This window comes from Leuciscus leuciscus (assembly GCF_965113295.1).
Source record: "Leuciscus leuciscus genome assembly, chromosome: 3".
Taxonomy (NCBI): domain Eukaryota; kingdom Metazoa; phylum Chordata; class Actinopteri; order Cypriniformes; family Leuciscidae; genus Leuciscus; species Leuciscus leuciscus.
The window spans coordinates 29,338,425-29,366,385 of NC_138727.1; the positions used below are offsets into that span (position 1 = coordinate 29,338,425).

General features: G+C 38.1%; 3 protein-coding genes and 1 long non-coding RNA gene across 6 annotated transcripts in view; 2 read left to right on the forward strand and 2 right to left on the reverse strand.

Moving 5' to 3' along the window:
* LOC309495663 overlaps positions 1–27,961 on the forward strand; it is a 157,761-nt gene that overhangs the window by 12,887 nt on the left and 116,913 nt on the right. The window lies entirely within an intron of this gene.
* LOC309495624 (splicing factor U2AF 35 kDa subunit-like) lies at positions 1,601–27,912 on the forward strand. Of its 3 annotated transcripts, none has more exons than XM_082165464.1 (8): positions 1,601–1,694; positions 3,734–3,821; positions 6,546–6,612; positions 25,639–25,688; positions 26,441–26,539; positions 26,678–26,811; positions 27,385–27,477; positions 27,571–27,912. In XM_082165464.1, exons 1-8 carry the CDS (start codon positions 1,651–1,653, stop codon positions 27,686–27,688), a joined length of 693 nt encoding a protein of 230 aa, XP_082021590.1. In that variant the 5' UTR covers positions 1,601–1,650; the 3' UTR covers positions 27,689–27,912. The 3 variants fall into 3 exon arrangements, with proteins under 3 accessions (XP_082021590.1, XP_082021588.1, XP_082021589.1); XM_082165462.1 differs by lacking the exon at positions 6,546–6,612 and adding an exon at positions 24,871–24,937; XM_082165463.1 differs by lacking the exon at positions 1,601–1,694 and adding an exon at positions 24,871–24,937 and having other exon boundaries at positions 3,776–3,821.
* Positions 18,950–20,533, reverse strand: LOC309495622 (uncharacterized protein; the record flags this gene model as incomplete). Its single annotated transcript, XM_082165460.1, has 6 exons — positions 20,514–20,533; positions 20,310–20,426; positions 20,127–20,202; positions 19,761–20,018; positions 19,421–19,592; positions 18,950–19,103 (listed from the first exon to the last, which is right to left on the reverse strand). Exons 2-6 carry the CDS (start codon positions 20,370–20,372, stop codon positions 18,950–18,952), a joined length of 723 nt encoding a protein of 240 aa, XP_082021586.1. The 5' UTR covers positions 20,373–20,426; positions 20,514–20,533.
* On the reverse strand, positions 20,418–24,864 carry LOC309495623 (uncharacterized protein). Its single transcript, XM_082165461.1, has 4 exons — positions 21,347–24,864; positions 21,125–21,251; positions 20,691–20,989; positions 20,418–20,600 (listed from the first exon to the last, which is right to left on the reverse strand). Exons 1-4 carry the CDS (start codon positions 21,541–21,543, stop codon positions 20,510–20,512), a joined length of 714 nt encoding a protein of 237 aa, XP_082021587.1. The 5' UTR covers positions 21,544–24,864; the 3' UTR covers positions 20,418–20,509.

Genomic DNA, 27,961 nt, shown 5'->3' on the forward strand with positions numbered 1-27,961 from the left:
GTTCTCTCTAGAAGAGGGAACGAGTACTGCGTAACCCGCCGTGCTCGCGCCACGAGCTCATTCGCTTCAGCGACAGAAACCAGTGAAGCAGCCTCTGAGCCTCGCTTGTATACGCTAAGCCACACCCCCTCTTTCGCGGGCTGTGACGCATGAGGCGCGCCAAGCGCGCTCATTGGACGTGACGTCACGTCTAAGGCTCAGCGATAGGCTGCTGCAGTTGCCGCAGGGCAGCCAATAGGCACGCTAGTAAGCCTGCCCTAGGTCTGCGTGCTGCTGCACTGCGTTGACAAAATTATAAAAATTAAGGATAATTTTTTGGCTTCAGATCTCGAGAAAAGATGACTTTCCCGTAGCGTAAGCTAACTTACGCAATACTCGTTCCCTCTTCTAGAGAGAACCGAGGTTACGTTAGTAACCGATTACGATTTCAGATTAATTGAGCAGTTAACATTTTTGTATAACGTTCGGACAGTTTTGCAAAATAAATTCATGTTCAAAGGAATCAAAGGCTTTATAAAAATCTAAAAAAATAATACAACTTTCATCTCTAATAAGTTCATCATAGTCCAACAAATCTAAAACAATGCGTATATTAGGTTCTTAATCAGGTTCTGTTCCATATACTTCCTAATTTCTTCTGATAAATTTAAGTTACTTTAAGTTAAATAATACTTTATTTATTTTACTAATTGCCTCACTACACTCATGGGACGGCTTTCCTCCTGTAACCTGCCTTCTTTTTACCTATTACTTCTTCAGCAGTACTCTGAAGAACTTCACATAACTTATAATAAAAAACTTCTACATCTTCCATATTACTATTTCAGACATTTTGCTATGACATATCTCCATTTGTCCCAGTTGGCAGGTTTAAACTTCCACCTTGGCATTCTTTCCACCAGTTTGTGCTATAACCGATGATAGGAAAATGATCACTACCTATAGGCTACTTTGATTTAATACTTTCCAATCACATTTTCCAGCTAAACTTTCTGAGACTAGTTGTTTCAAGTCTAACACTGAATATTTTCCCTGTGACAAATCAACTCTTGTATACATCATTGATAATCCTCCCCAATCTAACATGTCTTCTATGATCAGTCCGTTATAATCTGTGTTTGTACTCCTAATAATGTGCTGTGTGCATTAAAATCACCACACCACACCACTTGATTGATATTCCATTTCCTCCAATATTTTCTATCTTATCCTTGTCACATGGATTAGGCTACCCTGCCATTGAAGTTTTACGACATCCATTGTTAGCCATAAAATATATTTATTTATTTTTCTCTTCGTTTAAACTCTTTGTACATTGTTAAATTGTTCACGTACTTGCTATTTAATAAAAACCACTTCGGAGTGGATAGTGCCAATAACATAATGGTAGCTACTGAAACGGAAACAGAACAGCATCTCCTGTTAGAAAAAAACATCTTAAAAGATCAAAATACATTTTAACGTAAGTGCAAATAAAATTGGATTATATTAATAAATTGACGACAGAGCAGATTGAAGGTTTCTTAATGTTGAACAAAATGAGCAATAATGTCTGTCTCTTGTGACATCTACAGGTAGACGTGTGCGCGCGCTCGCGAAGCCGGAAGTTAGGTCATAATGACGTAATTCGCAGATTCGTAGCCGTTCAAGATGGCGGAGTATCTTGCGTCCATTTTTGGTACAGAAAAAGACAAGTAAGCTAACTTATATTGATTTATTTTGTTTCAGCCGTGCATCATAATTGATTTGTAATCTAATACACCTATATGAACTGTCTGCTGAGTGCTTGCATCCGGTCTGAACACAAAACAATGTTTTGTGTGTGTGTGTGTGTGTGTGTGAGATTTAAAGCTTCCGCAGTGGAATCGCACTGGCGCCAATTTCATAAAGTGTTATTTAAATGCATATCATGTACAGACATCATGAGTTGAATGGAATAATTGATTTATGTAGGGTTTCAAATGCAAAATTGTGGCTATGCTGTGTCTGAAACCGCTCACTCGTTCACTCGTTCACTCATTCGCTAATCCCTACATAGTGAATGGCAGTTGAGTGCACTACATCAGCAAAGAGTGAACGAAAATGAGTGAGCGAATTCGGACGCTGACATAATTATCATGCGCCAGAGAGCTCGGACAATTTCATCATAAACATTACTTACCCATCTTTGATATTTCCTTTTTTGGCTGTATGTAACAATTGTACGTATGTATTTTTCACGTTTATTGCGTTATTTGATAAAAAAAAGAGAGACTTGCTTGTCATATTTATTTACTTTTTACATTTATATGTGAAAATAAAAGAGAACAAAACACTGCACAACACATTTGTTTATTCAAATATAGATATAACGGTGTATATATATATAAATAAATAAATAAATAAATACATAAAACTGTCAAAAAAAAAACCTCCGTTATTTAAACATTACTTTCATTACTTTCGCGGGGTTTCCAGTCAGTCAAATGATTGTTAAGTGTCCTTCAAATGATTGTTTTCTATCTTGCGTGCGCCGTTGCCATGGTGACATTGTTGCCGTCCGTCATATTTATTTTTCATTCTCGCTCTATCGCCTTATCGTGTTGGATTGTGGGAAATAGTAGCTGTGTCTGAAATCGCTCCCTATCCACTATATAGTGCACTATTTAGGGTGTCGGCCATTTTGTAGTGGTGTCCGAATTCTGAGTGAACGACATCATTCCCTACATTCGTTCACTACTTTTACCCACAATCCTCTCTGAATTCGAGTGTACATCCGATGTACACTTGCTGAGACACTATTTCCCACAATCCAACACGATAAGGCGATAGAGCGAGAATGAAAAATAAATATGACGGACGGCAACAATGTCACCATGGCAACGGCGCACGCAAGATAGAAAACAATCATTTGAAGGACACTTAACAATCATTTGACTGACTGGAAACCCGCGAAAGTAATGAAAGTAATGTTTAAATAACGGAGTTTTTTTTTTGACAGTTTTATGTATTTATTTATTTATTTATTTATATATATATACACCGTTATATCTATATTTGAATAAACAAATGTGTTGTGCAGTGTTTTGTTCTCTTTTATTTTCACATATAAATGTAAAAAGTAAATAAATATGACAAGCAAGTCTCTTTTTTTTGATCAAATAATGCAATAAACGTGAAAAATACATACGTACAATTGTTACATACAATTCATACAGCCAAAAAAGGAAATATCAAAGATGGGTAAGTAATGTTTATGATGAAATTGTCCGAGCTCTCTGGCGCATGATAATTATGTCAGCGTCCGAATTCGCTCACTCATTTTCGTTCACTCTTTGCTGATGTAGTGCACTCAACTGCCATTCACTATGTAGGGATTAGTGAATGAGTGAACGAGTGAGCGGTTTCAGACACAGCTAGTGTCTCAGCAAGTGTACATCGGATGTACACTCGAATTCAGAGAGGATTGTGGGTAAAAGTAGTGAACGAATGTAGGGAATGATGTCGTTCACTCAGAATTCGGACACCACTACAAAATGGCCGACACCCTAAATAGTGCACTATATAGCCTAGTGGATAGGGAGCGATTTCAGACACAGCTTTTGTCTTTCTAACGTTGTTACCGTTTTAAAATGGTACAATCTGACAGTGTCTGATCATGTGTCACATTTATGTCAATGTTGATACATTTAGGCCTACGTGTCATATAGTTTTAATGTCTTAAAACAGTCTGTGACCTTTTTCGTATTTCTAGGGTCAATTGTTCATTTTATTTCAAAATTGGAGCTTGTCGTCATGGAGATCGGTGCTCTAGATTGCATAATAAACCAACTTTCAGTCAGGTATGTTTACACCTCAAACTTTACACTCATGTTTTATTTCTACCTCTGTAAAATATCTGTAAAATATCTACCTCTGTTATGTTTAAAGTGAAACAACACTTTATATGTTTCCGATGTAGAATGTTAGTGTGTGATACATTTATAATTGAGCTTATGTGTTCCATTACAATAAATGCATTAAAATTACTTTCTCAGGGCCATTTCTAAGCACAGGCGAACTAGGCGATTACCATGGGGCCACCAGCTTGAGTGCCTCAACCACTTTAATTTTAGCAAAATATTCACCATGTGCTAAGTAGATTTAAGCAGCTGAATATTAGCATTAAAAATAAATGTTTTTAAATATTATTTAAACAAATTGTTACAGGGAAAGGTAGGGGAAAATATGTGTAACGAAAAGGCATTAGTATGTGATTTTGGTTTTTGTTAGTTTAAAGGGATATTTCACAGAAAAATGATTAATTAAAATGAATTAATTACTCACCCTCATGACGTTCCAAACCCGTAAGACTTTTGTTCATCTTCAGAATACAAATGAAGATCTTTTGGATCAAATCTGAGAGCTTTCTGTCCATCCATCTTTTTTTATTTTATTTATCTTTACTATTTAACGTTTATCTTTTTTATGACCTATTTAAAATAAGGACCAGGAGACACATATATTACATTTAAACATTTTTTTCATTTTAAACTTAACCTTCCTCTGATTATAACCCCCTCAGTTATAAAGGCAGAAATGTCAACACAACCATGGAAAACACTCAAATAATTAAGTCTAAAATCACAATGAACACTTAACAATTATCTCTTAACATTAAGGTGCAAAATTAAACAATACATAAGAAATGCTTAATAAAGTGTAATAAAATAGTGCAAAGTGTTAAATATAAACATAGAGAAACCGACGACATTGGTCTGACTACGGTCAGACTTATAAAATCCAAAAAAATGCCATACTGGTGAGCTGACTTTTCCTGTTTTATCAACAATTGCTGCGGCACTCATTTTCCACTTATCACTCCACGGCGGTTCTGTTGCTGAAGAATCCAACACGAGACAACGATATGGCGCAACCAAACATGATACTGTTACATGACCGGCTGTTAGCATGTCACCATAGATTTCATATAATAAAGGCTAGATGTCTCGTCCGCGCTGCTGGCCAATGGAGTTCGACGTCCGCACACGGCAGCCATCTTGCCACAGGGAGCTCGCTCACTCGTAACATTGTGTTTTAATGGTGCATGTACTTTTAAATAACCATAACTTGCTACATTTTTTTTTTTTTTGGCCCGCCACCACACCCTTTGTTATAAACGTCAGAGATGTAGTTATGACACTGCATACATATGAATAATTTCAACATGTTCCAGCGTTCAGAATTATAGCCACGTTAATAACGTTTGTAAGAAACCAAACCGTTTGTAAATCCGTCAAGATTTCAGCGAGATAAGAGGATTTGTGTTCGTGCTGATCACTCACCTTACTTCAGATACCACAGAGCTCGCCAGAAAGCTTCCCTGTGACAAGATGGCTGCTGGTGATGCCATTCGAGACTCCGCCTTAAGACATCTAGCCTTATATGGATGTCTATGCATGTCACCCCCTACGTTGCTAGGTTACCAGAAAGTGAGTGCCTTTGTTAATGCAACCAAACTTGCTTCGCAACCTCTGGTTTCTTCCAACGAAGAAAAAAAAAATGTATCGAATGTTTTATCGAACGCATTTTTTATTGATATTTATTGTGTGTCTATCGCGATACATATTGTTATCGTTTTATCGCCCAGCCCTAGTTTTACCTTCTCTTTATGAACTTTTTAAAGGGTCAGTTGGGTAGCTATTTATGGATGGATAGAAAGCTCTCAGATTTCTTCAAAAACATCTTAATTTGTGTTCCGAAGATGAACGAAAGTCTTACCAGTTTGGAACGACATGATGGTGAGGAACTAATGACAGAATTTAAATTTTTGGGTGACCTATCCTTTTAACTTACTTAGAATGTCAAGTAATATTACAAAACAATTATTTAATATATGCTTGGGCTAATTTAAGTGTTATAATATAACATGTTTACGTTTCATTAAAAAAAATAATAGGCTACTATTGCATTATTGAAAGTGAAAAAACCAATGGGGATCTTGCCTTGGGTGTGAAAATGGTAAGAAACGGCCCTGCTCACACTATCATCGCAAAGTTCAGTTTAACTGAAAGTAGCCCTGTATTTGCATTTTCACTTTTACATACATGTTGTTTTTGATATTTGATATAGTGTTGCATTGTAATGTAACTTACATGTAATCAATATTACTTTGCAGACTGCCTTTCAGTCACGTAACACATTCATGACATTTGGTGTACAGGGTCATTTGTAGTTCATAATTCATTCATAGTTTCAGTCTGTTTTGTCTTAAAGCTCCTGAGAGCTGATCTATGACTGCTGGGAAATCCATTGTAGTTTCGGAGACACACCGAAGAAATTGCATCTTGGCTTAATAAGATGACTATCATCTAAATGGTCTGCTTTTTACCAGGCTTTTTTTGCCAGAGCAATTCCTCTCCAATACGCGTTTTTTACGCGGGGGGTTGAGTTGAATATTGGCCCTTCCAAATTTCACTCTATTTGATGCACAAAGACAACTGCCTCAGCCGTTTGCATTTGCAGCTCTCTTTTAAATAGCCAGTTGGAAAATATTTATATACATATTTTAATTTCTCCTTTTGCAGACCATCTTGATTCAAAACATCTACCGTAACCCCCAAAACAGTGCACAGACGGCCGACGCCTCTCGCTGTAAGTCCCGCTTTTCCATGAGATAATGCTAGCTTATGGGGTAAGCAAGAAATCCCCATTTTAATCACAGATAATTGAGGTAAAACTCTAGCAGAGGCAGCCTCAGCACTGGACCACTACTGCACATTAGTACATTACACACATAAGTAAAACCTTATCGAAAACCTCAGTGCTGTTTCTATCAAACAGTAAATGTGTTTGGATTTGCTGTTTTGTAAAAAGTCCCTTAATTTTTGATGCACCTTTTCCACTGACATGATTCTTGGCCTGACATGATTCCCATTCTTGAACCGTTTTGCACGTTTTCCCTCCAAAGAAAAAGCAGTTCAGGTTTGGAAAAACTGTTATTGCACCATCCTTTAAAGCTTGAACCAGGGATCTCAGTAGTAAAGATGTGCGTGCAGTGATCCTAAATGTGAACGTACAACAATTTCCTAAACAATCCAACAAACTTATTATTTCACAAATATCCTTTTATAGTTCAGAAGAAGTATAGCACTTATCATGGGCAAGCATATAGGATACAGTATTTCCCATTACCTAGACTGTGGCAGCCCTGCCATAGTCTAATCTGTCTAATTCAAACTATCACAGGGTTTTTCCTGGCTCAAAACGAGGCGGAGGTGGTAAAATCCTGATCATCTATTTTAATAGTAAGATAAGTAAATTATTATTTTTCGTAGACCATCATATAGCTTACTGTGTTTCCCACAGTATTTTTGTGGGTGGAGCTTGGTACCTCTAGGGGGGTCTAGGGGCATCCCCCCCCCCCCCCCCCCCGGAAGAAAATGTTGTACGTTTTAAAGATAAATTCATTAATCTGGTTCACTTTGAGTCACCCGAATCCGCTGTTAAAAATAATCCACCCGCCAACCGCCCAAAATATGATATTCTTTGATTTAGATATCTGTATCTGATCATCACATTACAATTATTCAAATTCTCAGTGTTAAGCATGATGATATGGTAACATATCACACTGAAGTAGGCTGCTTTAAAATTAATATTTATTTAAAATAAAAGTTCTTCTTTTGGCAAAATTACATTTCCTTAATAACCTAAACAGAGGCTTTACTCTCGTCAAACTTAAATTGTCAATGTTTCATTACATCACTGTTGGAAATCACTCTTATCAGAATAAATTTTTTACCTCTATAAATGGCATTAAATTAAATGTATGCTCCATCTTTCATTTCAAATTCTTTAATTTGGTCAATACATTCAATTAGAATAAGACACTAGGCTGTTAACAATCAAAACGTTGGGAAACTCGGTAAGACATTTATATTATTATCAATTATAGGCTATCAATCGCCACTTACATTAAATAAAATAAAATCAGAATCATCCTCGCGTTTTTGGTGATTCCCTTGTTTTTTTTATTTGATATTTTTTGATATTGGCATTTTAATCAGGGCATTTGTCCGGTTGGGCAAGTACAATTCTCTCTCACTTGTCCCTTAAAAAAAAAAAAAAAAAACAGGCGTTAATGTCGAGCCCTGTTAAAGGGGACATATCATGCTAAATCCACTTTTTTAGCCCTTAAATGCATTTTGTTGTATATTTGGAGTGTTTAGAAGTACAGAAAAGTTGAAATTATTCTCTTCAGGTGCTTCGTTGATATCTTTATATTCTGTTTTGGTCATTTTTTCAACCTGTTCCGTTTTTTTCTGTTCTCTATGACGTTTTTTGAACTATTACGTCACAGTATTTGCAGCGGAACTGCCAAATAAGGACATTGACTTCCGGCCCACCACTTCGAGCAATCCGCCATTTTTATTTCTCGCTGCAATTTTGTAGTCCAAGCTAAAGGATGCAGAAGTTACGAGAGGGTAAGTTAAAATGTTCGGTTGTTGGATGTAGTAACCCACACGCTTCATTACACCGTCTAATGTAGATGAACTGCCGCGCTTGTGACAGGGCGCATGTTTAACTGAAAGAACGAGCAGAGAGAGAGACCCGGTGCGCGCGCGCCAGGCGAAAGTGTAAACAAGACTTCACCATCTCCAAACTAGGCGCTGTCTTGCTCTCTCTCCCTCGCACATATTAATCAAAATAAATCGACACGGTGGTAAAAGGTCGGAAGACCAAAGTTTCATGTGTAAATACAGTAGCACACCATTGCGATACATCCATATGAAGACGTTGTTCTGCAGGTTCGTCGTCTTCATTTTCATCTCGCTCCGGCTCCGACTCTGGCTCGAACATGTAAGGCTGGCTGGACAAGTCTTCCGTTGTTGACATTTTGTTAATAACGTGTGAATAAAACGTTTCTGTGCCGCTAGATAATCGTATATCTGCTATCAAACTACAAAAATGGCCGAACGGGGTGGAGTTGAACCGAGTGTCACCGCTACAACCTGGAGAGGGGGCGGGGTATGAAGTGTCTCAATTGTATTTAAAGAGACCGCACCAAAACGAGTTGCTCTCAGACGCACATCAGAAAAGGGGTAGAAAAGGGGCCTGTGGAGCTATAATAATGAGGAATTCAGACCCAAGCATTGCAGTTCCGCTTTATATAGACTACAAATGTATGATTTATATGTAAAAAGAAACGATTTAAAAGCATATGTCTCCTTTAAGTTTTCCTTGATTGGGTTTCCCTGAAGAGAATTACGTTGTTGAAAACGTAAAAGAGTGACGCGCGTTCATTGCGTTTTACCGTGATGAGTTCCGTGTCTTTATTGAGCTCAACACATTATAATGATTTATCTGTCATCCACCCTCGATTAATTGGAATGTTATGTTTTTATTTCTTGGCCGGCCTCGCTCGACCTGCGGATTATGATGATTTGCGCAGCACTATTGGTTAAACTATACGGTTTGAGAATGGACACAGGCCGGGAACCCGCAACAGAACCATCACGGTGGAAAAAGTGTATCTGAGCATGTGACTGTTTGTCCGAGTTTTGTCGAGAGCCGGAGGCGGCATGAAATTTGACGGAGGCGGCCGCCTTGTAATTCTCTATGCAGGAAAAACCCTGTATTATTTGTATAAGGGCAAAAGTTGATGACTTTATACTGGATGTGGATGGCTGTTCAATATCAGCATCTTCCCAAATACGCAACCTGGGCGTCATCATGGACTCCACTCTCTCCTACCTGCAACACATCAAAAACATAACTAAAACAGCATTTTTCCATCTCAAGAACATTTCTAGACTCCGACAATGCCTCTCCAACTCTGTAGCTGAGACCCTCATCCACTCTTTCATCACTACCAGACTCGATTACTGCAATGGTATCCTGCTTGGTCTGCCCAGCAAAGCTACTGACAGACTCCAGTACGTACAGAACTCTGCTGCTAGGATGCTTACCCACACTAAACTCGGATCTCACATCACTCCAATCTTGAAGAAGCTTCATTGGCTCCCAGTTAAATCACGGATCAAATATAAAATCCTCCTCCTGACGTACAAATCGCTCCATGGACTTGCACCCCAGTATCTCTCTGATCTACTCCACCCCTACAATCAAGCTCGGTCTCTGCGGTCCTCAGACAAGGACCTGCTCGCTGTCCCTAAATCCAGGCTACGGACGTTTGGTGATAGAGCGTTCTGTGTGGGTGCACCATCACTCTGGAACAAACTTCCTCATGTCATCCGCTCTGCACCTACCCTGGCAACTTTCAAAGAACAGCTTAAAACACACCTCTTCGCTGAGGCATATGGGCTATAGCTGCCCTGGTTTTACTCCCCTTTATTCCCCCCCCCCCCCCCCCCCCCCCCTTTGCTGTTTGTTAAGCGTCCTTGGGCTTTGTGAAAGGCGCTATATAAATTAAAGATATTATTATTATTATTATTAATAATAATAATAATAATAATTATTATTATTATTATATTCAAATTGTAAAAACACCAGTGTAAATGTATTAATGTTGACTGAGACACTATATCACAACTAAAGAGAGGTTTGAGTCCAGGTACAAATCATTCAAAATACGTTTTACTCCGTTCAATTTTGTCACTGAAAATGTGTTGGAGCTCTTAATATTGCTCTCAAAAAGTGCACCAGCAAGAGAGCTCAGTCCGGTTTATCTATGCGCACACAGAAAGCCACCTTTCAGACGTCAGCGCACAAGCTCTCTTTCGCGTCTTTCTGCTCTTGAACAAACAAATACACACAAAAAGTAGTTATGTAAACACAGTCGGTTATATCTTAAGTGTATTCAGCCTTAAAGTGACAGCAGCCTAATAACCTGTTGTCGGTCATTAATGTTAATTAAACAACAAAAGAAAAAGAGAAAATCCCTCAATGTTCTTGACTGAATAACTTTGAAATATTTAATAAGGATTAAGAAAAAAATGCATAGGCTTATATCATTAATTGAAAAGAAGACCGCGTTTTGTTTCTTAAAGGTGCATTAAGCAACTTTTCATGTTAAAAATACCCGTTTTCTAACCCATACATGCTTAAACAATTGCCTGATGGGCTGAATGAGCCCTTCTCTGATCAATGAGATTGTCTCTATAATCCTGTAAAGTAAAATAAATAAGAGGGATTCGGGCCGGAATTTTAGACTGGGCGTGACGTCATGCGCGTTCACGGCACGCTCACATAGCTATGTCTGGCAGGTTTGTGTATTCGCCGGCATTCTCCGTAGAAGATGGATTGTAAGAGACCTGCTTGTAGTTCATTTCAAACACCAACGCAAACTCAACGCAAGATAAAAAAAAAGAAAACTTGTCTCTAGTGCAACCAAAAGGGCAAAATTGGACTCAGACAGGCGTCGGAATAAGACGAGAGTAAACATAGGGAAGTGTATAGATGTTGTGTATAGTTACCCTTTTTTTGTCTTATAAATGTATGAACTACTGTGACCTTGCCCAGGGACAGCAGTTGAAAAGTATTGACACATTTCACATAAATGTTCATCAGTGTGTATTGTCCCTGGCAAAATATCTACTAAATAAATCTGCACTACATGTAGTTTAATGATTTGCTGTTCGATTAAAACAGTTCTATTATCTTGAGTGTGATATAACATGCTGATATATAAGTTAGATAATTAGACACAAATTTTGAGCAAATTACTGCTTAATTAGGATGTATTGCTATTGGAATAAGCTACTTAGCAGATCAATAAAACAGGCTAAATCCCCGCAAATCTTCGGCGGATTAGCCTGTTTGGCTTTTATGGTAACGTCATAGTGCCATTTAATTGTTTATTACCTTGAGACAACTGAGTGTACTTTTTTGACCGACTGTGCTTTGAGCTTTTACAAAGTAACAACTTATATTGTTCATGAACGTGTTTCCATAATAATACAATCATAAGTGGATACAGTAAACACATAACACAGTTCAACATGGAGATAGATGGAAATAAAAAACGAAGTTTTCTACTACCCCCGTTTTTCCCTCACACATAAGTGTGTAATTTACTCAATTGCCTTTCCTTTCACATATTTAAAATGACTTGCAGATTTATAACTTTATTACCTCTGAAGACATTATGATTGTAAACAAAAGATTTGCGGCTGATGCTCCTTTGGTTATGAACAGCTCGTGCTCGTGCAAGCGTGCGTGTGGTCCATGAGCGTGCACATCTCTGGCTGCAGTTTCACTTGCCGCCAGAGGTGGCATAGTTCTGCAAAAACTCAGAATCTTGCTTAATGCACCTTTAATGAGAAGTGGTTTTATTTAATTGAAGATAAATAAAGACATGTTATATGTCACAGCAGTTAAATCTGTGTCTGTATTGCATGTTCAATCCTTAATATCATTCATATTACCAGGTTAATAATGTTTTCTCCAGGAGTATATTATGAGTTTGGAAATATTAGAGAAATGATTCATTGATGCATTATAATTGAACTAAACCCGTTAGATTAGAGTAGATTTAGTCGACTAAAATCTTATTATATTTAGTTGTCTAAAACAAACAATTCAGATGACTAAAACTAAATGGTATTTTAGTCGGAAGACTTAAAGAGTAACTAAACCCTAAACCAACTTTTTTTAGTTAATGATCTGTAAGAATGGGGCTTTATTAGTGCTGTTCATTGATTCAAGTAGTTTTTTTGACATTTGTGTTTAAAGTGTTTTAATTTGACAAAATATGGTGTAAAAACGTCTGAGTGCTGCCCTCTTCAGGTTGAACAGTGGCTACTGCAGTTGAATTTTCCTATTGGAAGTTGTGGTACCCTCTGACGTCAGAGGGTACCAGCTAACCACGCCCTTGCCTGCAGAGAGATACGTCACAGATGCACGCCCCCTCTCCACTGGGCTCTGCCTACTTTTCCAGCATTTTTCAAATATTGCCAGTGGGTGGAGTCAGGCTCTGACCAGGGGTTTAGTTACCCTTTAAACTACAAATAAATAAAAATTTGCTGTCAAAATTAACACTGCTCTACTTGCAATATGTTGTTCTACAGAGATACAAGAGAAAATATAGCTGCGAGCAGCGATTGCGGGCCCAAGCCGGTGGCACCGCCACCCTGGTGCCTTTAGTTACACTAAAGGCACCGGGGTGGCGGTGTCACCGGCTTGGGCCCTCCATCGCTGCTCGCAGCTATATTTATATATATATATATATATATATTAGAGGTCGATCGATTCATCGGTTTTGCCGATGAATCGGCACCGATAGTTGATTGGTGGAACTATCGCTATCGGCAAAAATACATACCGATAGTTTTTCCTGGTTGCGTCCGTTGCTGGAGCGGCTGAGAAGCGCGCGCTGTCATTCATTACACAGTAAGAGAGAGCTGAGAAGGGTCTGCTGGCATCATGCAGTACAAGAGCGGCCTCTAGAGGTGTAATAAAAACTATCGCTGATGCCTCGTGTTGTTTATTTCGACATGTGATGCTGCGTGCTGCACTGAGAGCACACGCTGCGTGGAGAGCGCTGACATCAGATGCGCGTTTAAAGCACCGACAGCTTAAAGGTAGCCTATGTATACAGTACATTTTGTCATATCATTATAAAGTGATTAATTTGTTGACTAAATGCTGCATTAGTAGAGAAAGAACAGCACAACAGTATGTTTGTTTGCCTTCGAGGCTGAGAGGACGCTAACATTAATAGTACCTCAAGCGGTTAAAACACTGACAAAAATAAACGTAAGTCCGACCCGAATGTTTAATGTCACAATTAGTTTATATCCAGCTGGTCACTTTTATGCATTTAATATGCAGAGAAGTTGCATATTTAAAGCTAGAGACGTAAGATAGCAAACTGATATGTTCATACAGCCGACAGAAACATATAAACAAATCAGAAAAGCATTAGATTTCGGTTATTTTTTCGTCATCACTTTAATACATGTTTTGTTATTTTGATTAGATAATCATCAAGTGTTTATAAAATAGAAGCAAAAGTGTGAGACTATACATTTAATATTTATGTCATTTCAATGCTCTGGCATTGTAGATATTTAAGCATGACTGTTTGGATTAAATATGAAATGATAACACTTTCAATAAAATTCCATATGTAACATTAACTAAGGTTAATAACTTCTGTATAAGGATTGTTCAATACTTGTTAATTAACATGTACTAATACATTTTTAAATTAAGGTTTTTATTTGTTAACCATAGTTAATGCACTATCAAACTAACATGAATGATCAAGGTGCAATTGTATTGCTCAAATATTATACCGATCAAATTTTGTTACTTTTTTATTCATTAAGTTGGCTTGAAAAATAACAGTTTAATAGTTACATTTTGAATGTAACTGGTTTTATTTGTTATTTAGAGTATTACTTTTTGTTTCAGTTTGAATGAATGTCTTTTATTGACTTCAATATTTATTCATATTATATATTTATTTCATTTAGCATGTTTTCATGGTTCAATACAGTTTTATTATTTTTATAATAAAGTTCAGCACTGTTTTACTTGGAGTGTTATGTTTGTTTTTATCCAGTATCAATTTTAAAAACTATCGGTTGATTAATCGGTTATCGGCAAGTATGGCCCAACCTAGCTATCGTTATCGGTAAAATCCACTATCGGTCGACCTCTAATATATATATATATATATATATATATATATATATATATATATATATATATATATATATATAATATATAATAAAGACGGGAAATTTTACTTGTCTTACCTTATTCTGATTTTATGATACACTCAAAATGTTCCACAAAAAATCCTTTAAATTTAATGTAAAAATAAAAACGAAAGTAAGTGTTGGGCTCACGTAACCCTTTCATTAGAATCAAAACGTTTCAACAGTTGCGATGTATTTGGATGCTAAACTATTCTTTATTATAGGCTTTGTACTTCACTCGTGTTCCAATATCGACGGAAAAAATCATCCTCTTCACACGCGCAAAAATGTGCTTGGAAAAATCACAGTGGAGCAGTGCTTACTGTTAATGTACGACTGACTATTTAAACAGAGCAGTGTGTATATGTTAGGTTTATTATTTTATTATATTTTATTAAGGCTATAATGAACAGGCTGCGATGTCAAGTTTGCATTGCTGGAATGTGTGTGTGATTTAACAGCAGACACATAAAAACATAATTGGCACATCATTTTGTTCATACAGGACATCATTCAAACTGCAGAGTGTTTACTTATATTTATATACACTCGCAATAAAACACAACATTGTGCTTTTGTAAAATAAATTCAAGCAATCCACCCCCCGAAATGGCGTTCATTTTAAAATTAAACTAAAAGCTCTTGGCTAAACAGGCATTCATAACTGTGAGCGCCCACGGCGAGGAACGAGCAGAACAGAGCGAACAGTTTTTTTGTTAATTCCTAATTTTAATTTTTATTTTTTTTACTGTGTTCTAGGGGTTTCTTGATTTTAGACTAGTTGACCAGCACACATTATATGCAATGCAACTATATAACGCATGTGTGTCGTCGTCCAAACCGCCCATACAATCCCCCCCCCCCCCCCGTCGTCGATACGCAAAAAAAATTGCAAGGTTGGCAGGTCTGATATATTTATATATATATATACAATAGGCCTACCTGAAAGAGAATTTGGCTTGCCCGACCAGAGTAGCCTGATTTGAACGTCAATGACAAAAAATAACTTGGGAATCACTAAAACGAGAGATTATTCTAATTTTATTACATTCATTTTAAGTTGCAATCAACAGTTGATAATAAATGTATTACTGATCAATGGTAACAAGGTTGCGCTGCTGAGGCTCGTGCAGCTTCTCCAGGAGAAACGTAAACAAATGAGCGCAGCACACAAAAAAGCAACCCAGTTAACAACATACTGACTATAAAAATTACAAATATGGAGTTTTTATATATTTTATAACCTATGATAGAGTTAAGCAACCTCACTTGACGAGTAGGCTACTGTTTCCTGAATACAATCACGATTGAAACTGTGACATTGATTTCATACAACAGGTTAATAAACAGTTATAATTAAGTCACTTACATTTTAGATGCAATATTGACTGTTTTTGTTCTGTTTCAGTAGCAAAAATAGTTAAACAAAGATCACAGCAGAACCGTCGCGCATCTCACGGCAACTTGTTTTCTCATTACTGAATGATTCAGCATTTTGAACAAATCGGTTGACTCAAAGATTCAATGATCAATCCATAAACATCTGTCTCAATCATGAATGACTCAGTCATTCGAACGAATCGTTTGAACGAATTAATCAATGACTCGCTCATTAAGACGGTCGCCTGGCGACACCTAATGGCGGTTTAGTGTTATGTTTAAAAGTATCATTCTTTCCAACGTGTGTGCACCATTATCAATGTCCGTGCGGACGTCCGAATTTTACTTTCACTGTTATATTAGCGATTTTAAAAGCACCCCCTCGTGTCACACGTTGATTAACCGATGGGAAAATATCCTCACAAACATATACCTAATACATTTATATTTAAATACAATATAGGCCTACCTAGTAAAAAGTTTAATATACTATTTTTATATCCTTTTGGACACAAGAGGGCAGTATAGCCCTATGTTTGCTTTTTTGTTGAACCAAATAGCACTAAATAGCCTGTTTTTAACTTTTTTTATACTTCTTGAATTGCAAAAACAGAATAAAATGGGTTTAGTTCTAATATTTGTATAATTTTATATAAAAATAAACGGTGTATAATTACATTTGTAGAAGATATGAGATGTTTTCTGATTCCTTTTTTGACATTACTTTAATCCCTCGCCATATCAAAACCGTTTGAGATATTCAATATCCGTTCACAATTTAGCATCTTTAAAGCCCATCTTTCAAGTTGAAGATCGCTGTGAATGAACGTGTAGATAAATAGTGTAAGAACTCGATTTGCGTGAAGAAATTAAACATAAATGTGCATTAAAAAAGTTTTTTAAAAGAAAGTGTGAGTAAAATTACTTCCGCTGTCAAAAACGCTCTGATCGGAAGTGACGCAACGGCCGGTAAATCTCATCTCTTCGTAATGGAGTCAGACAGTGAAGAGGTTGCAGTAGGGGCTAATGTCAACTCTTACGATGGGCCATTGCCATATAATTATGAGCCGCCTAGGCAAGAGAGGGGTCAGGCAGAGTTAAGGGGAAGGGTAAATGGACAGAGGAGAGAGATAGAGTTGTGGTGTGAGGAGAATCGGTGGAGAATTGGGCAGGTGTCTTGGTGAGTGACCACAGGCTATAGCTAATTGTGGCTAACGTTGTCTCTGTTTATCACATTGCAGTATCTTTAATAAATCATATTTAGCAATATTGCTGTCGACTTTGTTGTTTTTCAAGCATCCATGTAACGTTAGATTGTCACCATATGCAACGTGCCTTAAAATGTTGAATTTAGATCCCAGATTCTAAATGAATGCTGTAGGCTATAACGTTAGCTTACATCTGTGACGGTCAGCTAGTCTGGACAGGGATGGAAAAGCTGTGCATTTCTGCACAACATAGTTTACCGTGAAATTTTTGTAGAAATTGCTAGCTGATTTTTAATCAGTAGCTGCTTTCAGACCTAGGTGTCCGCATGTTCTGCTTCTGCAGATGTCAAGCGTTTGGGCCGTATATCTGAACAACATAACCGGCCAGCTGGAATTCCGAACTTAGCCGGCTGTTATACTACTCCCCTCCTAGTATTTCCGACGGACATTATGTAAATGAGCTCGCATGTACTGCGGAGTACGTGTATGAAAGCAGTTAGTGTTCCGGTTAGGATGGGAATATGCTGTTCATGTAAATATAGTCATTGTTACAAGGATATTTTATTGTCACGTGGAGGGATACTGGGTGTAAGGCATGCAGATAAATGCATCTAATTGACTGCCTATACTGTGCATAAATGTAAGGGGGGGTCGTCTTTTTACAGTTCGTATTTACATAAGCTTTAGGAAGTAAGTAGGTAGTCTACATGTCGTTTCTTACAAGGTCTTACACCAACCACTAGAGCTACAAGGAGGGAAGGAGAGTGAGTTTATCTTAGCACATTTTGTTTAACAGGTGCTTGTGTGGTAGATGTGAGGCTATGCCATCAGCAGTGGAGAGTGTGTGCTGTAGGGAGGTCGACGCCTATTGGTCCCTTGTCCAAACCCTAGATCCCCCAGAAGACATTACCTGCCTCACACTCCATCCAGGGTTTGAAGCATCCTGTCTGAATCCTTTTGTGCTGCAGATAGCATACATGAACTTCAGACAGGAGCATGGCCCTCTCCAAGCCAGCAGACCAGAGTATGTTTTGAACAAAAATTATTTCACACTGCAATTTAAAGAACCAGCTTTTCTACACCAAAATAGTAAATCCTGTTAAGCAGGTTTTTAAACTCAGTGGTTTCCATATACTTACTATAAAAACAATTTTGTGTAGTACAGTAGAATATCAGCCAACAGGACATGCAATATTTACCATTGGAATTGTTTACTATGAAAACATGGTATGATCAAAATGTAATTATGTCCCAATCTCCACCACAGGCAGTTCCGATACACAGCATACAGGCAGGTTGTCCGCTGGGCGTACGGAATACTAGGCAGGAACATTAGGAAAGCCATAAGCAATAAGGAGGCAGTTTGCAGAGGAGGGACAAACATACAAAGGTTTCCAGTGGCCCCGCTTGGAAGACGATTAATAAATCCATAGTGAAACAAACTGTACTGGTAAAATTGATATTTTATTAGATGTTAAAGCGTGAGTGTCGTGCGAGATGGAGGCTGACTGCCTCATCCTTGGCAACCTTCTGGAGGGAAGTGGTGAGGGGGGGCGGGGCAGCAGAGGACAAGACAGCACTGCTTTCTTGTAAGGCCTGTGGTGACTTAGAGTATTCCTCTACCAGAGAGACCATAAGATTTGCTGCGTATCCTTGAGGAGAGAAATGTTTAGAACACATTTAGTAACATGGTTGACCCACATAAAAAAGATATTGAAAAACTAAGTGAATCTACTAACCGTAAGATGGCTTCTCCTTGATGGGGTGGACTACCCAGCCACCTTTCCGAAACCGCGGGTAGCGAACGGCGTAGCGTGCCTCACCCTCACTGGTTCGAGCTACATCTCTGTTGCCATTACTATTGTAATGTAGGGCCGCCAAGAGAAGTCTGTAAGAGATAAGTAGATAGAAGATAGAACATTAGGCCTCCAAAGCTAACCCAATGCAGTGAAATGCAACACAAATACATGACATTAATGTTTTCAGTTCAAATGGGTCTAAGACAATGACTCATCTTTGCAATTTTTTTTTTTTGCAAACAATATGTAATGCTGTTATCAATCAATAACATTTTGGTCTGCTATACAAGACTGCATTAGTTTTTAGCCATATTTATTCTGTCATCATTTACCTGCTACAAAAGTATTGCAATGAAAATAAATGCCTAATTTTATTAGTATTGATACTTTTAAGTGATAACACTACCTGCTGTACATCCCAAGAAAAGAAAAGCCAGTGTGTTTGGGAGCAAAGTGCAGAATGAGGGAATGGTAGGCCTCCAGGGAGAATGTCTGATGCTGAGGTGACAATTGTCGAATATCCTTTACCAGTGCTTTCCTGGCAGCTACACTCTCCAGTTTAGTGGCTGCTGGTGATCCTGAATAAAACATATTCTGTCATATAGTCTGTCGCATTTCATAACACAAGTAATTATTAATACACATGGGGTTACGCATTGATAAAACCAAACTAAACTTGACAAGCACTGAAAAAAGTTTAGCCTCAAAACATTTCACATCTTTTAACATAGACTACTATGTTGTACCTGGTTCCAGCCACTCCTTGTTTCTTGCCTCTCCTTCCAACGGTGGATGTGCGCAGCTGGTAAATGCAGGAGTGCTGTGTCCATGTATGTCCTGTACATGATTTATCATACTCTGCCATTTTGCCTGCATCTCATCTGGATCTCCTGTAGGAGTGGAAGCTGCGGTCCAGTACAGATGGTTGATAATGGCTGGCCTCCACAGTTTCAGATCCTCACAGTCCCTCTCTTTTGCAGCAGCATCCAGTGCTTTCTGTACACCTGTTCCAGAGCAGACAAACAGAGCAGAGCAAACTAATTATTAGGAAAGTGAATTTAACTACAAAAAACAAGTCTATTATATAGAACTACCAACATCACAATACATACTTTTCCCAATATGCCAGACATCAAAGAAATGCCTTGTTCCTTCTGAACACATTTTCTCACGTACCCACTTGGCCACCTAAAACAAAGAAGACACAAATTGATTTTATAGAATTTAGAACTTATTTTGAGTGATACTGTGCATGTCAATGCTGTTCAGCTTTAGATCTCTCCTAGCATCATTACCTGCCGATTTCTGTCTGTTATCAGAGCAGACACTTGCATGTCTTGGTCCATCAGGAACTGCATACTCCGCTTTAGACCCTCTAGCTCACACCAAGAGCTGCTTGGGACTTCTGAGCTCTGTAAAACCAACGGATTATTACTGAACAGTAACAGCAATATCAGTAACTAAATCAGACGCATGATTTCTATGTGACATCAACTTACTTGGACAAGTTGAACATCCAAAACTTAATTCGATCCTCAATCAAGGAGTAGCTACCATATTTGGCACAGTGTCCAGGAGAATCTGATCTAAGAATGTCAAAAACAGTTACATTTAGAGGTTAATGCAAAAACACACTGACCTGTTCTACATCAGTGACGTGAGCTGGACCATTCTACCTGCAGTCACCAGACAGGATCAATCCACCCCCAGTCTCCTTCAACTCCCTGATGATCCCCCTCTGCTCATTCCTCCAGGCCTGCACGATGGTAGGGATAGTGTAATAGCGCTGATGGCGGAAAAAAGTGCTGGTACTTATGCACTGCAGTCCAAACAGCTTCAGCATCCTGATTGTCTGAGTAGCCATGCAACCTGAGAAGTGGATGGCACCGCTGAGTAAAAGGTTGCAGGCAGGCATGTTTCGATGCACCTTCTCTTGGTTTTGCCAGTAACGCTCATAACCACAAGTTCCGCAGGCCTGAAAGATGAGAGCAGCTTTAAGATGAGGCAGTGAAATACCTGTATAGTTAAGACACAAATAATTAATATACATACTGTACATTCACAGACTATAATTCAGCTCCTCACAGACAGTTGACAAATAAGACATTACCTGCTTGACTTTTATGAAGGTTCCTTCCGGGTGCATTATGTGTCCCTGGGTTTCCCCACAGCATGCAGGACAAACCGTGAACAAAGACAGCAACTGCCTCTGGCAAACAATGAACTTGTCAACAGCACTGAAAACAAGAAAAGAAAAAACACATTAATTCTGACTATGACATTTTTTGATACACAATCAGAAAGAGTTTCCATTAATAAAAAAGGTTTTTACTTTGGGTCACTGAGAGATTCCAGCTCTTCTGGTTCCTCCTCAGAGGACTCGCTCAACATCTCCTCCCCTGGACTCCATGACATATCACCAGAATGGTTGATGATATCAGAAAATGACCATTCATCATCACTTTGTTTCCGGACTGGCCAGTGGAGTTGATCTGTGATGCTCAAACCTTTCGGTTTGAGTCCCCACATCCACCATCTGAGGCTTTACCTGTACAGCTTAGATGAAAGAGATTCATCTTAATAATTGTTCACCATTGTACATTCATTGGCACCAACACATGCACTATCTAATGCATCCCAGTACAAAATATATTTTTCTAACATTATGAAGTTAATAATTTGTTTACTGTCTGAAAAGTGTAAATTACAAAATAGTAACCATGGAGATCATGAAAAATTTTGACATGTAATCCTTATTTGTGATTGTATATGGCATGTATGGTGAATGCTAGATATAAGCTAACTACCTAATGAACGATGTAAACATCTTATGTTGCACTGTGATCCACGATGGACCACTACTGGCTCAGGGTCCGTTGTAGAGATGTCTCCATCTCCATCATCTTCAGGATCTGAAGTGGCAGTTGCCCCCGCCCCGTCTTTGCTGGCAGCGCACTCTCCCAAAATCTGAAAACAAAATCACAACTTTGAACTTTAAAAAATTTTGTCCTTTCATGAAAATCCCCCATTCATGCATTATTTAAAAGACTGCTAATCTTTTCAAAATCTTTTCAAAGTAGTCCCGAGCTGCATTCCCTCGCATGTGCCCTGTTGATACCAGCTTCACAGAGAGAGAGAGAGCCCCGGTCGCGTGCGAATGTTTTACCCGTCCCCGTCACAGTGGCAAGTGGCGAGAGATCTTTTTCTAAACTAAAACTAATAAAAACCTGCATGAGAAGCACAATGAGCCAGGACAGACTTTCTGAACTTGCGATACTCAGCATTGAAAGCCAGCACGCGCGTCAGATGGACATAACAGACATTGTCAAGGACTTTGCGCAGAAAAATGCTAGGAGAAAGGGGCGCTTTGGAGGATTTTAAAGGTAATATATATTACCTTTATTGAATGTTAAACGTCATGAATCTTTGTTGTATACTGCAGATAGAAAAAATATTTTGACGTCATGTGCTCCCTTGCATTTTAACAAGTTAATGTAATTGCTGTTTTATTGTTGGTGTTTCTTTTATTCTTTTTTTGTTTGTGAAAAGTTCTTAATAAATAAATACGAAATAATTACATACTATTAAATTCCACAGTACTAATTCACGATTTTGAATGAAAAGGTGAATCCCCCATCTAATTATGCGGTGAGGGGCCCCGCCTCCACTCTTGCGGGTGGGCCAACCCAGTTTGCGCTACGCCACTGAGCGGCAACGAGCACTTTGATCACTTGATTTAAAAAAAACAAAAACACATTTCAGCGCTAGTATCTTATTTAAAAAACGAACGAAATGAATGCTCTGCCAGTTAACTGGAGATGTTTTATTTAGAGAATTTGTAGAATTGGTACATTCAGGGGGGAGGGGGAGACAGGGAGCTTTACAGGGGGTATGACTTATCTAAATGAGATGTAAATGAGCCCTATTGTCATTCCCAGAAGGGCGAGAACTTGCCAATCTTTAGAAGCAGATTTCTACCATTTCAGTTTTTTTTGAGTGCCTACCTTCAAATGGCCACAACTTCTCCAAATATTATCAGATTTACATGTTACACATCGTTGGAAAGCTTGAATACTACACTTTCAGAATATGTGAATAACTCAAAATGCCCCAGAACCGACTTGTGTCCCTACTTTCCGTGACTGGTCACATATGTACCGAGTTTCATATTATTACATGCAAGCGTGTCTGATTTATGGACCAAGTTTTCGGACTCCGTTCAAGGGGGCGCTGTTGAGCCCCCCTGCCACGCCCGGGTACCAGCTTCAGCCCGGCCCTAATGGCTGCGGGTTCTGACCTGTGTGCAAAGTTTCAAGAGTTTCCGAGCATGTTAAGGGCCCCAAAAGCCCCTGAAACCATGAAAACCAATAATTAAAAGTATTCTCACTCAAAGAAAAATCTCTCCCCCCCCTCTCCCTCTCCCTCTCACAGAGAGAGAGAAAATTCTTCGAAACATCCACATTCAAACCAAAATATCTGACTTCCTGTTGGTCGGAGGTAATGAATGTAAATTAGAAAGTTGTCCGGCTCGACGAGAACATTATACGTACCACGGCCAAACCGTTCGAGATATCAAAAATCCGTCCGCAATTTAGCGTCCTCAATGTCTTGACTTCATGCACACCGAGTTTGGTGGGGATCGGATGAATTCTCTAGGAGGAGTATTTCAATTCCAGAGCGTACGTTTTTCAAACAACCCATAATAGCCGACTTCCTGTTGGGCTTGTGTAAAACTTAGAGCACAAAAGTTGTTCGGTCTGATGAGATCTTTATGTGTACCAAGTTTCATATTATTACATGCAAGCGTGTTTGATTTATGGACCAAGTTTTCGGACCCCGTTCCAGGGGGCGCTGTCGAGCCCCCCTGCCACGCCCGGGTACCAGCTTCAGCCCGGTCCCGATAGCCGCGGGTTCTGACCCGTGTGCAAAGTTTCAAGCGTTTTTGAGCATGTTAAGGGCCCCAAAAGTGCCTGAATAGTCGTAAGAAAAATTATAATAATAATAATAATAATCCTACCGAAAACAATAGGGCCTTCGCCCTTTCAGGGCTTGGGCCCTAATAAAAATAAATAATCCTACCGGAAACAATAGGGCCTTCGCCCTTTCAGGGCTTGGGCCCTAATAATAAATAATCCTACCGGAAACAATAGGGCCTTCACCCTTTCAGGGCTTGGGCCCTAATTAGTGAGCTTGCAACCATCGAAAAAGAGTAGGAGTCATGGACAGAATGCTCAGTCCGGTTTGCCACATAAGCAAACCGGACTTATCCTAGCCACATAAGACCCGTTATGGCACATTTGATTTTTTTGGCCAGTTTGTGACAGGCTCCCAGATTGCATGAAAACCAGCAACATATTGATGGAAAATGGGTATAAGTGTTTCTGGGTTTGTTTTGATTCCTACCTAGCAGAGCTATTTTTTATTTATTTAATGTCAAGGTAAGTATGAGTTCAGTGCAGACTACTCAGTGCCACTCATCTTTATTTCCCTCCAGTAAAGGACTCAGTACTTTGAAAAAAGCAGATGTCATGTTTTTGTTTTGGACATAACTCTGAAAATATGTAATGATCTCATGAGTTTATTTAGAGCCCTTGTTTAAAATGTTTAAATAAACTGTACATATTTACATTATTGTTTACAGAAGACAGTCTTCTGCTTCAACAAAGGCCTGAGACCTTTACGTACAGGTTCTCTTGTCATTTTGGATGGATCCTGTCCTGCTGACCCCACTCTTCCCAATTCACTTGTTTTCATTAATTGCCTAATTTATAATGTTGATATCCCATGTGGTCTATAGACCTGGATGCTAAACAGTCTTAGAGTTTGTTTTTCAAAAATGCACATTTTGTATTTCAGACTATTGTCCTCATGAACATATACCGTAACCCTCAAAACTCTGCCCAATCTGCTGATGGTTTACACTGTAAGTTGTCCCCCCACTCGCTTGCAGGATTAACCATTTCTTTACCACTTCTTTACCATTTCAAACGCATCCATAACAGTGTTCAATTATTTAATCCCTTTTCAGAAAATATTTTTGGAAAATACACTTTTTACAAATACTTCTAAAATCCTTTAGTTGTTGTACCATGGCCATATGTTTAGAGGTATAATGAAGGTGTATTTATTCCAGGATTTAGATTTTGCAGGCACTTTATATCCACAAGTATGCATCACACTTAAAAACATTTGCTTGGGAATTGTATGAGTAATGTATAACAGTGAGACTTATAATGAGATGTAAAGTCGTTTATCAAGGGAAAAGACATGGCTTTGACCTGTAGTATTATTATTATTATTATTATTATTGAATAAATACTAAGGCTTACTGTGCCTGACATAGATTTGCTTCCTCTCTGAATTCTCAGTTCAAAATGTTAATAAAAATAATAAATGTATGTCATAGTAAATTCAATATCAAGTCTGACGATCAACAGATCATATATTATGTAATATTTTTATGTTTTTTTATTATTTATTTTTATACTATCCAGTTTTATGGTGGGCCAGTTAATCTAGAATTGTATTACTTATTTGCATGCAATGGTGGCTATATATCAAAATATCTTGCCCTCTGATACAATTTGCATTGTTCTAATTGTATTTAAAAAAAATTGTTGCTAGGTGCTGTTAGTGATGTGGAAATGCAGGAGCATTATGATGAGTTTTTTGAGGTGAGTTTTCATCATGGATGAGCTTTTTGGTTTCATTAGACCGGTGGACCTGATTTAAAAATGACTTGATGTTCCAAGGGTCAAAATCCCACACATGAGTAAACTACACATTTGCTATTAATGTGCACATCTAACATCTACTTAATGTGATGTCCCAACAAGGATGAGACTAATATTTACACTTAGATGAAGCCATTAAAAGCCATGCTGGTTGGGTGATGGAGAAATCCTGGCAACCCAAGGTTTTTAGTTGTGGAGGTCTGAGTGGCACATTTTACAGTAGCTCTTTCTCAGTTTTTTTTCCTTTTTTTTCATAATCATCTTTTTACATAATTTTTATTTTGTGATATCAACATTATTTGTGTTGTGCGCCTTATAATGCATAATAATACTTATATTGTATTATAATACTTATATTATGATACTAATTATTAATTAGAATCAGTTGTTAAGTGAAAGTGAGAGTTCACCCAAAAATAAATTGTAATCACATTTACTCTCATTCATGTCCTTCCAAAACTGAAGAAAAGAACTTTATTTCTTCTGTGGAACAAAAAAAGTAGACAATTTGAAGAATGTTAGATATTTTTTCCAAAATATCTTCTTTTGTGTTACAAAGAACAAAGTAATTCATTTAGGTTTAAACATCATATGAGAGAGTAAATGATGGCGGAATTTCTTTTTTGGATGAACTATCCCTTGAAGTAGTTACTCCTACATTTTGTAATGCCGATTGTTTATGATTTCAACAGGAAGTCTTTACAGAAATGGAGGAGAAGTATGGAGAGGTCGAGGAGATGAATGTGTGTGATAACCTTGGTGATCATTTGGTTGGAAATGTTTATGTGAAGGTACACATTTGCTTGATTTAAAAGACCACTTTATAGAATATTTAATTTCAGTATTTCAAACAATGGAACTGTAACAGCCTGCATTCAAATTAGACTAGGAAAGGTTTAACCTTTTGTTTTGTTTTACTGTCTTAACAGTTTCGGCGGGAAGAGGATGCTGAAAAGGCTGTATTGGACTTGAATAATCGCTGGTTTAATGGCCAGCCGATACATTCAGAACTTTCCCCAGTTACAGACTTCAGAGAAGCCTGCTGCAGACAATATGAAATGGGGTCAGTGTCTAACAAAACATTTTAATATATGTCACATTTTAAGGCACATATTAATGACTGATTTAATCTTTTATTTATTAATTGAATAATTCATAAATAAAGCATTTAAGGGAAAATGGAAGTGTTTAGCTGCTTACATTTTAGCTCGCACTCTTTCACTTGAAGCATTGCACAACTGAAGCATTGCCTTTAATTTATGTTTGGCTTCTGTAAACAGTAACAATCTCTGCCTTTATGATTGGCCATCTCAATCATTTTGAGACTGATGAGTGCTGTTAGACTGCTGAGGCGGACCAGCCTATAAATGTCAATTTAAAAAATGTTGTCTTCCTAACAATATCAAAATAATGGGGGGTTGGGACATTTTAGTCATATATATTGTCCGAGTTGTCAACCTCATGATTTTCGTGGTCCTGTTTTCATTCTCTTACTTTGTGCCTAAGTGGATAACTTAGTGATGTAACACTAATGCTAGTGTATAACTAGTGTTGACATCATGAATTTCATGAAATAAATAAACTTGGTTTCATGTTCTAATAGCAATGTTTTGTGCTGTATCTCGTCTCACCACAGGGAGTGCACTCGAGGTGGTTTCTGTAATTTCATGCACTTGAAACCCATTTCTCGAGAACTCAGGAGAGATCTTTATGGACGTCGTAGGAAAAGGTACTAAAAACCTTCCTTTTTCAAAGGCAAGATTTGTCACTTTAATTGGAGTTGGCAATTTTGTTGTAACGTAAATTAATTTCTTTCCATTAGACCTAGTTCTCAGTCAGGGTCTCGTGAAAAACGTTCTCGTTCAAGGGATCGTAGCCGTGGAGGTCGTGAACGGGAGAGGAGGAGATCAAGAGATCGGGAACGTTCTGGAAGATTTTGAGCCTTTTGAGATTTTGATGCCTTTGTTTTATTGTTTGGTGTTTTATTGCAATCAGTGACCGACCAGCATTTGTTTGAAACATCAGATGTCATCTTGTCACGTGCTTGAAGCCCTTTTGTTTGTCCCTTTGTGTTTCTTTTCTTTTCTTTTCTTTACTTTATTTTTTTTTTTTTTTTTTTTGTGTACAATTAAAAAGTTTCTCAATAAAAGTGCATTTTTATTAATTGTCCCAGTCAAAAGTTTACTGTTTATATGTTTGGGATTATTAAAAGC